This window comes from Mus pahari, chromosome 7, assembly GCF_900095145.1.
Source record: "Mus pahari chromosome 7, PAHARI_EIJ_v1.1, whole genome shotgun sequence".
NCBI classification, from domain to species: domain Eukaryota; kingdom Metazoa; phylum Chordata; class Mammalia; order Rodentia; family Muridae; genus Mus; species Mus pahari.
Genome location: NC_034596.1, coordinates 103,596,701 through 103,610,407, shown reverse-complemented (window position 1 = coordinate 103,610,407; position 13,707 = coordinate 103,596,701). Strand labels below are relative to the sequence as shown.

General features: G+C 47.7%; 1 protein-coding gene across 1 annotated transcript in view; it reads left to right on the top strand.

Moving 5' to 3' along the window:
- Nucleotides 1-8,446: 8,446 nt before the first annotated feature.
- Rtl1 (retrotransposon Gag like 1) overlaps nt 8,447-13,707 on the top strand; it is a 6,303-nt gene continuing 1,042 nt past the window's right edge. The window contains exons 1-3 of the mRNA XM_029540550.1: nt 8,447-8,569; nt 8,660-8,849; nt 9,376-12,149. Of these exons, the coding sequence (XP_029396410.1) occupies nt 8,447-8,569; nt 8,660-8,849; nt 9,376-12,149 (3,087 nt within the window). The remainder of the gene's footprint in view (nt 8,570-8,659; nt 8,850-9,375; nt 12,150-13,707) is intronic.

The following is a 13,707-nucleotide window of genomic DNA, read 5'->3' as shown; positions in this document are numbered from 1 at the left end:
GCTATAAAATGAAGAGTTCCAGTTAGTTCCATTCTAGAAAAATCTAAGTTTGCAAGTTCTCTAAATTAACATTTTAGAAGGTAAGAGCACATTCCACAGACCTTTTTCTGTGATCCTGGGCCAGGCATCTGCTCCCTTCCTGGGAGAAAGCAGTCACCTTATGTCTGGCTTACCTAGAAACAGAAGAGAAAGAAGAGTCAGGGGTCTCCTGTCTCCCTGAGCCCTTGATCCAAGCCTCATTGCTACCAGTAGACCTACTGTGTGCTTGAAAGGCAGCAATTACTGACGAATACTGGGATCTAAGAGGTCATTATGGAGACATAAAGGGATCCTTCATGAACAGAGGGCACACTGAGTGTCCATCTGAGGGTGAAAAGCTTTTGCTTGGTCTTTATTAGGACTGTCAGGCACACACGAGGTATTAGCATGACCCCGAAGACTCACGGTCCTCTTCTCCAATGTGGGAATTTTAAAAACGGACAACTACGCAGAGATTATTCTAAGGAGTGAAAAAACCTCAAGTATATGATTTCTCACCAGTCATGCCTGGCACAAGGGTAATACACAGAAAGACAGAGATGTCTGAAAGCAGGAATCCTGGTTTGGGGAACAGGTGGGGGGGACTGGGGAGTTACAACTGGATGGTACTTCTGTAATTAAGAAGAAAACGTATTTATCCAACAGCTTCTAAGAAGAAGCAAGCATCCAGCAGGACCACCGGAGATCCACTTGGACACTTGAAGCCAAGGTAAGCAGGGGTAGAGGTCCCATGCTGGCCTCTGCCCAGCGGGGAGGGGCTTACCTGGTGAGTGGCAAGGGTATGGCCATGCTCGGGACTAAAGGTTAAGGGTTAGTTTGGGCATGTACTGGGGTACACACTACCACCGCTGTTCAAATACTTGAGCAGTTATAATTAGTGGAGCCTCAGCCAGCTGTCTTATCCCATCCTGTCCCTCTGTTGACACCATATAAACCAAAATGAAACAGGAATGACAGCAGGATCTTTTTGGGGCGATGGAAGCAGACACTAAGGCCCCCACTTCTATGTCTGGCTGCCTGTCAGACCACGAGACTAACTGCATCAACAGCGTGGAATGAAGGCATCCTCTGGCCATGAGGCCCTCCAGGTTTCTAAATGGCAACTGCCTGATCCCTCTTTGGGTACCTGATTCTGCCTGTGTCATCTACCAGGGGGCAAAAACCTGGCTCAGAGATCTACCCCCCACCTCAATCTTCCTGGGTGCTGGGTGTTAGCGCCAAAGCCTCCACATGTCAGTTTAATTCTGCAAAGTGGTAAGAAAACCCTCCAACCATGACATTACAGGCTAAGAAATCAGAGCTGAGCAGATTTCATTATGATTGGAAAATTCTAGTTAGCCCTGTCTGTGGCACAGGGGCTCCAAATGTGACTGGATGCCTTAGGTCTTCTGCATGGCCCTACCGTGTCTTTTCCAGGATAGTCATGACTAGTGTTTGCAATGGGTAAAGTGGTTGTCGCTGGAGTGAGGCTGTGTTCTTGCAGGAGGGTCCTGGAGAACAGGTCCACCCTCTGGCTCAGGTGGAGTCTCTTTGAATGCAGAGCTTGCTCCCCTTATGGGGCTAATGGGAAAACTAAAGTTGATACCACACATTCAATGAGGTATGAATCTAGACCTCTGCAATTAGAGTGCATGCTCTAAAAGCAATTAACAGATAATGCCTAATAACAAAACAAAACAAAACAAACAAAAAAAGACCAAACTCCTACATTGGATTTTTTTTTTCTTACATGGTTAACAAAGGGAATGCCTCCTTCCCATTCTAAATGGGCAGAGAGGGTTATAGGGCGGCTACCCTCTATACCTGGCCCTAGAGCTGTAGCTCTCACAGACCTTAGGATGAGTTCTTCCTGACTTGAAGGCATTAAGGTGTGACCACGTTGCCAAAAGAGTACCAGGCATAGAGAAGAATTTGCCAGAGCCAGGCAGGAGCTGTAGAGTCAAGGCAAGGATTCGCCAACCTATAAATTTTCAACCATTGCTTAGATTAAAAGACTTGGATTTAAATAAAAGTAGGACCCTAATTTCTACGTGCAGGTATTAGAACCAAGGGAGAACAGGAGTCCCTCAGCTCCACCTGCCACTTTGGGCCATGCTGTTGCCAGAAGAAAGTAAGAAAGCCAAGGGGAAATGAGGGGGGGGGGGCACAGGAAAAAAAGGGCCATGTGCAAAGTCAAGGCTCCAGCGGGGCTAGCAGCTGCGCAGGCTGCATCTCCATCCAAGGCCCATCTCTGCCCACATGCCTTGAAAGGAAAGTTTAGGCTCAGGAGCAGCTGATTGGCTATGCAACTGGACAGCCCAAAGAAGAAGAGGGGGAGGTATGCTCCTGCACAGCCCCTCCCGGAGTGGCATACTCTCCCCCCACCCCTCCACAGTTATTCTGGGAGAGTGACCCAGCTGACCCCCATACGTCCAGTTAAACATGAAGGGGCCAGGACGAGAGGCTGCTGGGTCAAGGGCACAGCTCTGCCTCCGGGTGCAACAAGCTGAGGGTCTACTGCAAGAAATGTCCATCTGTTTCCTTTGATTCACTCTCTACCCTGAGTCGTTGCCCCACCATAGAGATGAAGGCCTGATGATGGAGGCTTTTTATCCAGATTACAGAGTAGGGAGAACAAGGTGGCTATGCAGAAAAGAAAGGTAAAGACCCTCTCCTCTCAGATGCCCAAGCCAGGGTGGCGTGTGCAAGACCAGTGCCCTGCAGACTCCAGTGGCATGGGGAGCACAGCATTAGACCCCAGCTCCTTCTCTGGGCTTTTAAGAAGCCCTGATGAAAGGGTATGGCTGAGACCATCCAGCAAGCTGAACAGGGAGATGTGCCAAAAAGCACTCTTCTCCACCAGGAGATGCCAAAGGACCCTATGACTCCACCCACCAAGGGCACATACTGACCCTGACATTTGTGAAAAACAAAATAAGTAAATAACATAATTTGTGTCCCTTATTGTCCTGGCACATCCACCCCTGTTCTAGTGCTCCATGCCCATCCATACCACCAGAAGGCCAGGGTAGTGGGGCAATGACAGAAAAGTCTTTATTCTGGGGAGACTCAGTCCTTAAAGTTTGAAGGCTTAAGCGCCACTTAAGTGCCACCGAATGATTCATAAAAGAAATCCAAAGTAACAGGGTCTTTGCAGCCAAGACCCCAGGTATGGCAAAGAAGGTCTTTGAGAGCCATGACTGCCCTTAGCTCCTCTACGTGGCTTCCCTGTCCTCCTGAGCTCTTGGGGGCCTCATGCTCTTCTCCTCTGTCCTCACCTTTCCCCTAATTCCTCCACCCTCACCCCCCACCTCACCCCAGCCCATGCTGAACATTCAACTCTGCTCCTAAATACATTCTCCTCTCCTCTCCCAAGCTCTATTTTTAAAATCAGATTTCCTTTACGGTACAGGGAAAGGTATTCGCTGAGGGATTTGCCCCCCCCGTCCCCACCCCCACTGAACCCTTCATAGATGCTCCCTGGCAGCCCTGACACCATGGGCCACTTGCTCAGAGACAAGCAAGAAGCTAACCTGACCAAGTCTCGCTCGGGCGGGTGCTAATAGTGGTGAGACTGGGGTGTCTGTCTTCAGTGTTGTGGGGCAGGGGGTCTCAGGAAGACCCAAAGGGTATATTCCCACCCTAAGCACTAGGTCTAGATTTTGATAGGAATTTTCAGACAGATATTATGTAAGGTTTGAGAATATACACTGAGACACATCTGAAAGACAGAGAAGTGTCCCGTCTGCATAACCTAGAGGCAAGCCGCGTGGGCTGCTGAGGAGCAGGAGGCAAGGCAAGCCTAGGTGATTGTCGAGGCGTCAGAGAGCAAGGAGAGCATTCTGAAATACTCCAAGTCCACTCAGAGCAGCAGATCCCTGAGCTGGGCCACCTACCTGGTGTAGCACTTCTCTTGCTACGAGGAGGCTCTTACCCTCAGCAGAGCCTTAATGTCCATGGATGGCATGGTGACTGCCTCCTGGCTGCTGGTGGGTGACACAGTGGTACCATCTCAAGTTCTTTGGCGCCCAAGCAGGATACCTAAGCCAAAAATAAGAGAGAGAGAAAAAAAAAAAGACTGTTGGGTGAACTGAAGACTAAAAAAATTACAAAATGCGAAAAGTTTTTTGATTGAACAACAGCAAAATCAAATTTGGCTTAGGAAAGACTCAGTCTTTCAACAGGAACACCTGTGGAGAAATGAGGAAGGAAGCTACACAAAGTTAAAATATATATTTCATGCAAAACAATTTAAGCTCTCAATTCCCAAAATCAGGGAAGAACCTATATGTTTTCCACAGGAGCAATGCTTGCCCCAGGCTCCACTAGGGCTAAAGCACTTGGAGGTTTGTGCTGTGGGCAGAAAGTTTGAAAGGCAGGAAGTCAAGAATAGAGAGGTAAAACAAGGGTGTTACTCAAAGACAGTGGGATGTTTAGCGTTACTGGAAATGTAGGAGAAGATTTTAAGTGGGAGTTTTGTGAATCAATTTGAGTTTCTGGGGTAAAAATCTGGACTTTATTTTGAGGAATCAAAAATTTCTATCACACTAAGGGCTTTGGACTTCTGCCAAAAGACATTCAAAAAAAAAAAAAAAAAACCTTAATGGTGGGATCGCTTACTTGTGGGAGATTAGCTTGTAGAACGCATAATAACACATATTTTATGGCTAACAGCTTTGGACTTTATTATTACAAGCAACAAGAAACACGAAGAAATCATAAATAGGAAAGCGAACAGGCACACATGTAAGATCGTGCCCAAACACTTTCTATGTTGAGAGAATGCCAAAGTTTGACTCTCAGGGCATGCCAAGGAGTTATGATTAATGTTGACACCAATGAAAGGTTTCAATTAGAGAAGTTACATGGCCGAGTTGGGGACTATGCAGAGAAGTTTGGAATTTATTTAGAGGCTCAGACGTGATGAGGTTTTTGCACATGCTTAAAAATTTGATTTATCCAATTCTAACGGAGTGACATGGTGAGTTTTCTGTGTTTGATAGATATAACATAGCTCTGTTATGAAATCAAATTCTCGCCATATGCCAAGAATCTAGACTTTTTATGTCCTGCACAATTAAGAGACATTGCCGAGTTTTTAAGGTGGGGTCACAAGCTCAAATTTAATGAACTGTGCTAAGACGTGCAAATTTTATTCTAAGGGATGACGTGTCAGATTATAATATCACTTGAGTAAGTTTGGACTTGAGCCAACAAATGGCTTCAAAGTGTGATGGGAGAAGATTTGTTGGTTGTTGGTTTCTTTTTTTTTTTTTTTTTTGGTACGTGACATGATAAGATCCTGTACTGTCTGTTGAGAATTTGGAGCTTTATGCTACATAGAAACTTTGCAACGTTTTAAATCTGGGAGTGACTCCTTACAGCCTGTGAATTCAGCAGAGAAGGGAGTGGACACTGTAATATATTTAGGAGATTTGACCCATGTGCAAACTGAAGGCACGATTGCATCCTGAGTGAGGGGTGAGATATCATTTCTGACTCTTTTGCATGGGGGGCTGTGGGATGCTTGGAGTTTGGCCAAGGAAGGATTTTAAGGAGTGAAATGGTGAAGAGTTTTGTGTCCAAAGGAATTTGATGATTTTAAGGCGTGCTTTTATGCTAAGGTGTGTGGATTGGATGAGCTGTTTACTGCGTGGGTGAGTGTCCACTGGCCCCTCAGTACCAGGGCATCCAGTGGGGGGTGTCTGTGCTGAGAAATGGGATCACCTACAGATGGGGTTGAGAGGGTGAATGACATTTACATAGCATGTCAGGTTCGACATGGTGCTGAGGAAGGAATGCGAGGAGTTGGCTCTCATGCCATGCTGAAGAATCTGGATGCCAGCCACGATGGGATTTTAGGAGTGATATCATGAGCTTTGCATGTTGGATAGGCTCAGTCTGCTGAGAAACGTATGGCTTTATAATCATACTTTAAGACTTAGTCTCATAGGTCAGTCAGAGACTTTGTGAGGCGGAAAGCAGAACAATGAGCAAGTACATGCATGTTGCATGAAACTCGACATTTGTTACCAGACGAAAGCTTTGGACTTTGTCAATGATGTTTTATTGTGGCCTGTGAAACTGTGGATTTTGTATCGATTATGTTGATTAAATCACATGGTTTAAAAATAATTTATGCTAAGCAACTGGAACTTCATAGTACAGAAAAGAAATGTCTGTGTATGTGAATACGTGTGCGTTAAATAGGAAAATCATAAGATGAAAATTGTTTATCTCAACTAAAGGTTTATTCTGATATCCAGGCATATTAAAATTTTTAGGACAAGAGATTTTTGGTTGAGGGCTGGAAAGCAGAAATATGTAATCCCTTACATGATCAAATTTGTTTGTAATATTTTAAATATAGGCATTTTATTTAGAATGGGTATCATTTAGATTTAAAATCGGATTGCTACAAATTTAAAATTGAAACAATGAACAATTTTTAGGTAGAGACCTGCTGAGATTTTTATGTGCAATGAATGAACTTGTGGATGAATTAGTCAAATTTTACATTCCAATAATAGAGAATTTTTCCCGTAGAGGAAATGATTTGATTTATGTAATATGCTATGCATGTTTCTGAGGTGATGGTCTGTGTAGCAGGCTCAGGACCTGTGATCTCCAGTTCTAGGAATGACAAGCCCAGCATGGGCTTTATGCTAAGGCCTTTCAAGGCCAGCCAGAGGAGGTTCTGTTTTTTGGGCTTTTTTTTTTTTTGGGTAAGTTTACATGTCAAACATGTTTATATAAAAGGTTTGGATTTAATATTGCAGACAGTAAATAAACAGTGAGAGGCTTTAATCAGAGGGATTGCATGATCGAATTTAAGTGTCATGCTAACAAGGAGATGTCTAATTCTGAGAAACTTCAGACCCAAAAGCATCCTGCTACAAGGCTTGGAGGATGGCCAACGGGAGTTGTACATGAATGACAACATGGAGGTTTCGGCTTATTTGGTTTTGTGTGTGTGTGTGTGTGTGTGTGTGTGTGTGTGTGTGTGTGTGTTTGGTTTTGGATAGGTCAGTTCAGTGACCTTAAAAAAGAACATTGAGAAGTAACAGAAGGTGTTGAATTCATAAAGACAATAGCTATATGGCTGAGCTATTGAATAACAAGCTTAATTTGTTTTGCAAACCAATACATCCCTTTAAATTCAATTTCCGTGCACTAAACCCTCCACGACTAGATTTTCAAAAATTACGGAACAGTCAGATTTCAAAGGTCCCATGGCCCCCCATCACCCAACTTCATACCTCTGTTAGATATACCCCTGTAGCAGACAAAATCAACAGTGACAGAAGGGGGGGGCACTTTTGAGAATGAAAGCCCTGCCCCTGCTGAAGCAGAGCAGAAACTTGGAAAGAGCATTTGTGAAACGTGCAGAAATGTTTGCATGAGCAGAATTGAGGCCAGATGTTTAAAGCTGCAGGAGCCCTGCAGACCAGGCAATCCTGGGAAAATAGTTGTTTGAAAGGCTGGGAAAGGGTGTTTAGAAAGCTCCAACTCAGCTCAGAGCTGGAGAAAACGTGGCTTTGGACTGAGATCAAACTGAGAAAGAGAAATAATACTATCTCTCCCCAACCCTTATGCTGCAGATGCACAAAGTTTGCCTTAGGATGAAGCCACAAAAGTGCATGTTTTCAGCACATAGTAGGCATTTTATAAACATTTACGGGGAGCAAAGTTAAAACCAAAGCCATGGCTTTCTCCGACTTATTTCGGCTTGGAGCCTAGAGGAGGAAATAAGAGCTATTTTTGGCTGTTGACCCAACTGGCAGGATAGTGGCCAAGTGCCCGATTTCTCCTCTTCCCCCAGTTTGTGAAATAGCAGACACCTCCCTACTGATACCCACCTCCAACCAAGCTCACTGGGCTGGCTCTAGACCACCAAGCCTGCCAGCAGCGGCTTTGAGTGGCATTCAGATGTGACCTTTATGACTTTTGGGTGACTACAGATGGGAAGGGAACCTGGCCAGGGCAAAGCGGGCCAGAAGTGTGCCTTGCCAGGTGCTAGCTTGCCACAGACAGAGGACGCTCCAGGCCAGTGGCTCCACAAAATTTATGGGCTGTGAATTTCTCATTCCACTAGAGGAAGTAGGCAGGTGGGGCAGTCAGACTCCGCCTGGAAGGCAGGTCAGGGGTTGACAGTCTGTCGCCTGGAGGTGCCCCAAGTAAGCAGAGGAGGAGGCTGCACTGAATGTAGGAAGAATTTCTCCATTTTCTCTCTGATTCTAATAACTTGGGCATCTGCTTTATCCTTGAGACAGAATCTGACCCTGCCATCTTTAGAACCTAAATTGCTACATTTTCTCCTGTCTTTTATCCCTCTGTCCCTAGGTTCTCGTCTCCACAGTTGCGGTCTCTGACCACACACATCACAATCTTACCAGTCTTCAGAGCACACTCCTTTCCAACCGACGACATGATAGAACCCTCTGAAGACTCATTTGAGACGATGATGGAGCTTAAGAATCCATCATCAAAACAAATGGAGTCCTCCGAGGGCTCATCCAACACCGTTGAAGAGACACCAGGCAGCAGCGGGGCGCAGGCGGGGGCCCAGGCAGGGGCCCAGGCGGAGACCCAGGCAGAGGCCCAGGCCGAGGCCCAGGCCGAGGCCCAGGCTGATGCCCAGGTTGATGCCCAGGTGGGCTCAGACAGTGGCCCAGCCCAGGAAGAAAAGGAGCCACCCAGTGGTCCCCTCAAGGAAATGCAAGAGCTGCCCACTGATCTACTCCAGGAAGTGGAGGAGCCATCCAATGGCCCCAACCAGGAAATGCAAGAGCTGCCCACTGATCTACTCCAGGAAGTGGAGGAGCCATCCAGTGGCCCCAACCAGGACATGCAAGAGCTGCCCACTGATCTANGAGGAGCCATCCAGTGGCCCTAACGAGGAAATGCAAGAGCTGCCCACTGATCTACTCCAGGAAGTGGAGGAGCCATCCAGTGGCCCCAACCAGGAAATGCAAGAGCTGCCCACTGATCTACTCCAGGAAGTGGAGGAGCCATCCAGCGACCCCTGTGAGGCATCATCTAACGATCTACCCCAAGACATGGAGGAATCAAGTGATGATGGTTCGAACCAGGAGTCGAGTGATGGTTCAAACCACGAATTAAGTAATGGTTCAAACCATGAGTCGAGCTTTGGTTCAAACCCAGAGTCGAGCGATGTTTCCAACCTGGAGTCAAGCGGTGGTTCAAACCATGAGTCCAGCGACGGTTCACAAAAGGAGTCAAGCTATGACTCAAACCCGGAGTTAAGCGATAATTCAAACCAGGAGTTAAGCGATAATTCAAACCAGGAGTTAAGCGATAATTCGAACCAGGAGTCAAGTGACAGTTCAAACCAAGAGTCAAGTGATATTTCAAACCAGGAAGGGTCAGATCCACTCAGTGAGGCATCCGATTATAGCATGGATGAAACAATCAACTCATTTGGGACCCAGTCAGATCAAGATGATACTGACCTGGGAGATGATGAGGAAGAGGAAGAGGAAGATGGTGAAGAGGAAGGTCAGCCCATGAACTCTCCAGAAGAAGTCGTGGCCAGGATGGGGAACGTCATCTCCATGTTCCTCCGGATGCAAGACCTAAAAGAACAACAGAGGGTGGCAGAAAGGCTCATGATGCAAGCCATCAATGAAGGTCGCCTGCCCTCCCTCAGGCCCTTCTCTGGAGATCGCAGAGACTACCACGAGTTCGTAGTGCTCTGCCAGATGACAATGCAAAACTACCCAAGTATGTTATACAATGATGAGCTGCGGGTGAAATTCGTAATCCGCCACCTGACTGACCTAGCCTTGGAATGGGCCAACGACCTGGTAGAGCAGAACAGCCCCGTGATAAACAACTTCTCAGCCTTCCTGGAGGCCATGTCAGAAAAGTTTGAGTATCGGCAGACACTGCGTGTGGCGGAAGACGCCATGTTCAACATCAGGCAGGGGAATCGCTGTGCCGCCGATTACATCAATGAGTTCCAGGGTCTGATACCCACCTTAGGCTGGCCAGATGAAGTCCTGCAGGCCCACCTGTGCCAGGGGCTCAACGAAGAGATCAGGCATTATCTGTTCCGAATCCCTCAGCCGGATTCCCTGGACAACCTGATAGTGCTTGTCCTGCAACTTGAAGAAAAGCTGGCAGAGCGGAGAGCATTACTCAGGCTGCCACCTGAGTCGCGCCCAAGAAGCGTAGCCTGGATGGATGCACCTGCCCCAGAGAAGTGGAGGGTAAGCAGCTGGCTGCCCAATGAGTTCCACCCAGACATTGATCGTGATCATCTCTTCTTGCTGCTCTTGGTGAGAGTGGATCCCTACCACAGTGTCGCAGTGCGGGCCCTGGTGGACTCAGGAGCAGAAGGGAACTACATGGATGAGAGGTTTGCCCAGGAACACTATGTGGAACTCTATGAGAAGCCTTATCCACAGATAATCCAAGGTGTGGATGGCGCCCCGATTGGCAATGAACCCGTCTGGCTGTGCACCGAGCCCCTGGTGTGTGTCCACCAGAAGCACTATGAGTACATTGAATTTGACATCTTACCTTCGCCCAACTTCTCCATCGTCTTAGGCATGAAGTGGCTCCGAACCCATGCCCCTGAAGTTGACTGGGTCAGAGGCCGGTGTACCTTCCACTCTCCCTACTGTCTGAGGAATTGCTTCACCCCACCTCCACCATGCATCGCACTAGAGAAATACAGTATAAGCCTACTGCCCGGATTGCCACACACATACTCAGACCTGGCCGACGTGTTCAACCCGAGGGAGGCAGATGATGAGACTTCCGACCAGCCAAGCTCAGACGGATCCGATGATCTTTCTGAATCAGAGCCCTCTGAGCTTCAGCAGGCTGGAGACAGTGATCAAAGCGGCGTCTTTTACGAGTCTGGGGACCGAGAGACTTTGGAACCTGTGAGCGCCAGGATGCAAGAAAAAGCCAGGCAGCAAGAGAAAGCCAGGGAGCAAGAGGAATACTGGATACTGTATGACATGCTGACTGACAGACAAGACTACACGCAGATGGTACCAGAGCTGTTCGACCAGTTACATGGAGCGGCATGGTTCACAAAACTGGAGCTGCTTGGGATTAAGGAAGGTGAGATGAGGCACACTGTCACACACACAGAAGACACTTGGAGAGCATCGTTCGGTTTCGGCATTCACCAGATGAGATGCTACCGGCCCTTCACAATGAACTCATACTCTGACGAAGGGAACAACATTGTTCACTTCATCCTAAAAGACATCCTAGGCTTGTTTGTGATTTGCCATGGCAGAGAGGTCCTGGTCTACTCAATGAGCCAGGAGGAACACTCTCAGCATGTCCGCCAAGTCCTGGTCCGCTTTCGGTATCACAACATCTACTGTTCACTGGACAAAACTCAGTTCCATCGCCAGAGCGCAGAAATCTTGGGCTTCAACATATGCCCCAAAGGGGTGAAACTGAACAAGAACCTCATGAAGCTCATCGTGGGGTGCCCTGTCCCTGGCAGCAGGAGGTGTCTTCAGAGTGTGATTGACCTCGTCTATCCCTATCGCCACTTCGTGGAGAACTTCGCTGTCATCGCAGCACCCCTAGTGAGACAACTGCTGAGCTCAGAGCCCTACTACTGGGGAGAAGAGGAGCAGCAGGCCTTGGAATCCCTGAAGAGGGCTTTCCGCAAGTCACCCGTTCTCCACCACCCTAAACCTCAGAACCCATTCTACTTGGAAACAGACGTCACTGGGTCATTCCTGTCTGCCTCCCTGGTCCAAACCGACTACGAAACTGGCAAGAAATCAACCTGTGCTTTCTATTCCAGAGCCCTGTCTACGATGGAGGTGGAGTACCCTCGAGTAGAGATGAGGATCCTTCCAATCCGGGCTGCCTTCATGGTGTGGTGCCGCTACCTGGAGAACACCGAGGAGCCCATCATGATCCTTCTCAACACAGAGGATCTAGCCTCTCTGAATAATGACAGGCTCACCGTACTTCTCCCCGGGCATTGGGTCTTCTTCTTCTCACACTTCAATTTTGGTGTTATGGAGATGCCAGATGAAGGTGACACACAAGCACTCTTCCGCAGATGTTGGAACCAGAGAGGCTTCAGAGCAAGGTTTCTGCGCCCACTGCTGCTTATGTCCATTAGGGCAAATCAAAGGTTCTTGGACATATCCTCTGAGACCGAGGATAAGGAGGACAATGAAGAGGAGGAGGAGGAGGAGGAGGAGGAGGAGGAGATGGAGGAGAAGAAGAAGAAGAAGAAGAAGAAGAAGAAGAAGAAGAAGAAGAAGAAGAAGAAAAGAGGAGGAAGAGGAAGAGGAGGGAAGGGGGAGGGGAAGGGAGAGGAAGGAGGAGGAAGATTGTGCCAGTATTTACCCAACAGAAGTCCCAGGGCTGGAGAGAAGTAGTCTTACCTATGCAAACAAATCAGAAGGAAGGAACCAGTCCCAGGCTACATTGGGCTACATTGTTACTTTTTTTTTTTTTTTAACCAAGTAGCAGACAGTACTATACCATTCATAAGGTGTATTGAGAATACAGAGGCTAACAGCCCTGCAAGCCTTGTGACACAGCGTGGGCGGGAGGTAGACTGTGCTGTTGTTTGCCAGAAGGATCCCAAAGCCTCCTGGTGCCTCTCATGCTTCTCCATTCTCCCTCCATCAGAGCCAAGAACCAGGGTTTGCGTATACTAGGCTGCTGCTTTCCGTCACAGTTTAACCACGTGGATATTTATCCCTGAACAATATTCAACATGCATATTCTTATTCTTCCAGCCCCTCTGACATTTCTTTTTTTCTTTCTTTCTTTTTTCTTTTCTTTCTTTCTTTTTTTTTTTTTGTTTGTTTTGCTTTCTTTTTTTATTTTTTCAAGACAGGGTTTCTCTCTGTAGCCCTGGCTGTCCTGGAACTCACTTTGCAGACCAGGCTGACCTCGAACTCAGAAATCCGCCTGCCTCTGCCTCCCGAGTGCTGGGATTAAAGGCGTGCGTCACCACGCCCAGCTCCCTCTGACATTTCTAAAACCTGATGTATTTGGGGTCTTTGCTCCCTCTGCCACTCCCGAGCGTGCCTTGTTTTCTTTCTAGGTAGTATTTTTGACAGTGAACTCGGGCTTCTTCCAGCTTTGACTGTGTGTGAATTCCTCCAAAGCTCGTTTCTGCTCTTTTTGGATACCCAGCTTCCCCAGGATCTCTTGAAAGCACACGAGCATTTCAAAGCTTCCTGGATGTGCCTATGGTTTGCTCCGGAGTTCTCAACCAACAGGACAGCCAACTTGAGTTCAAAGTCATAGGGAATGGGGCACGCCCAGATCCTGGATGCTGAGTCTCTGCCTTGTGTGCCCTGAGAAATCCTGCCAGCTAGGCCACTCCTGTTCCAGCGCAAGGCTCTCTGGCACATATAGCTACACAGCTAAGACCTTTGGAGGGTAAGCCCTCCTCAGAACCCTGCCTCCGCTCTTCTCTCTGTGTGACTGGAAACCCTGATAGTCCATGTTTCTTCTGTGGCATACAGGTAGGGTGGAAGAAGCCTGGGCTGCCTCAGCACTTGCCAGTAAAAGTTATTTTTCATGAGAGATGGGAGCAGGATAAAAAGAGATGGTTTTGGCCGGGCGTGGTGGTGCATGCCTTTAATCCCAGCACTCGGGAGGCAGAGGCAGGCGGATTTCTGAGTTCGAGGCCAGCCTGGTCCACAAAGTGAGTTCCAG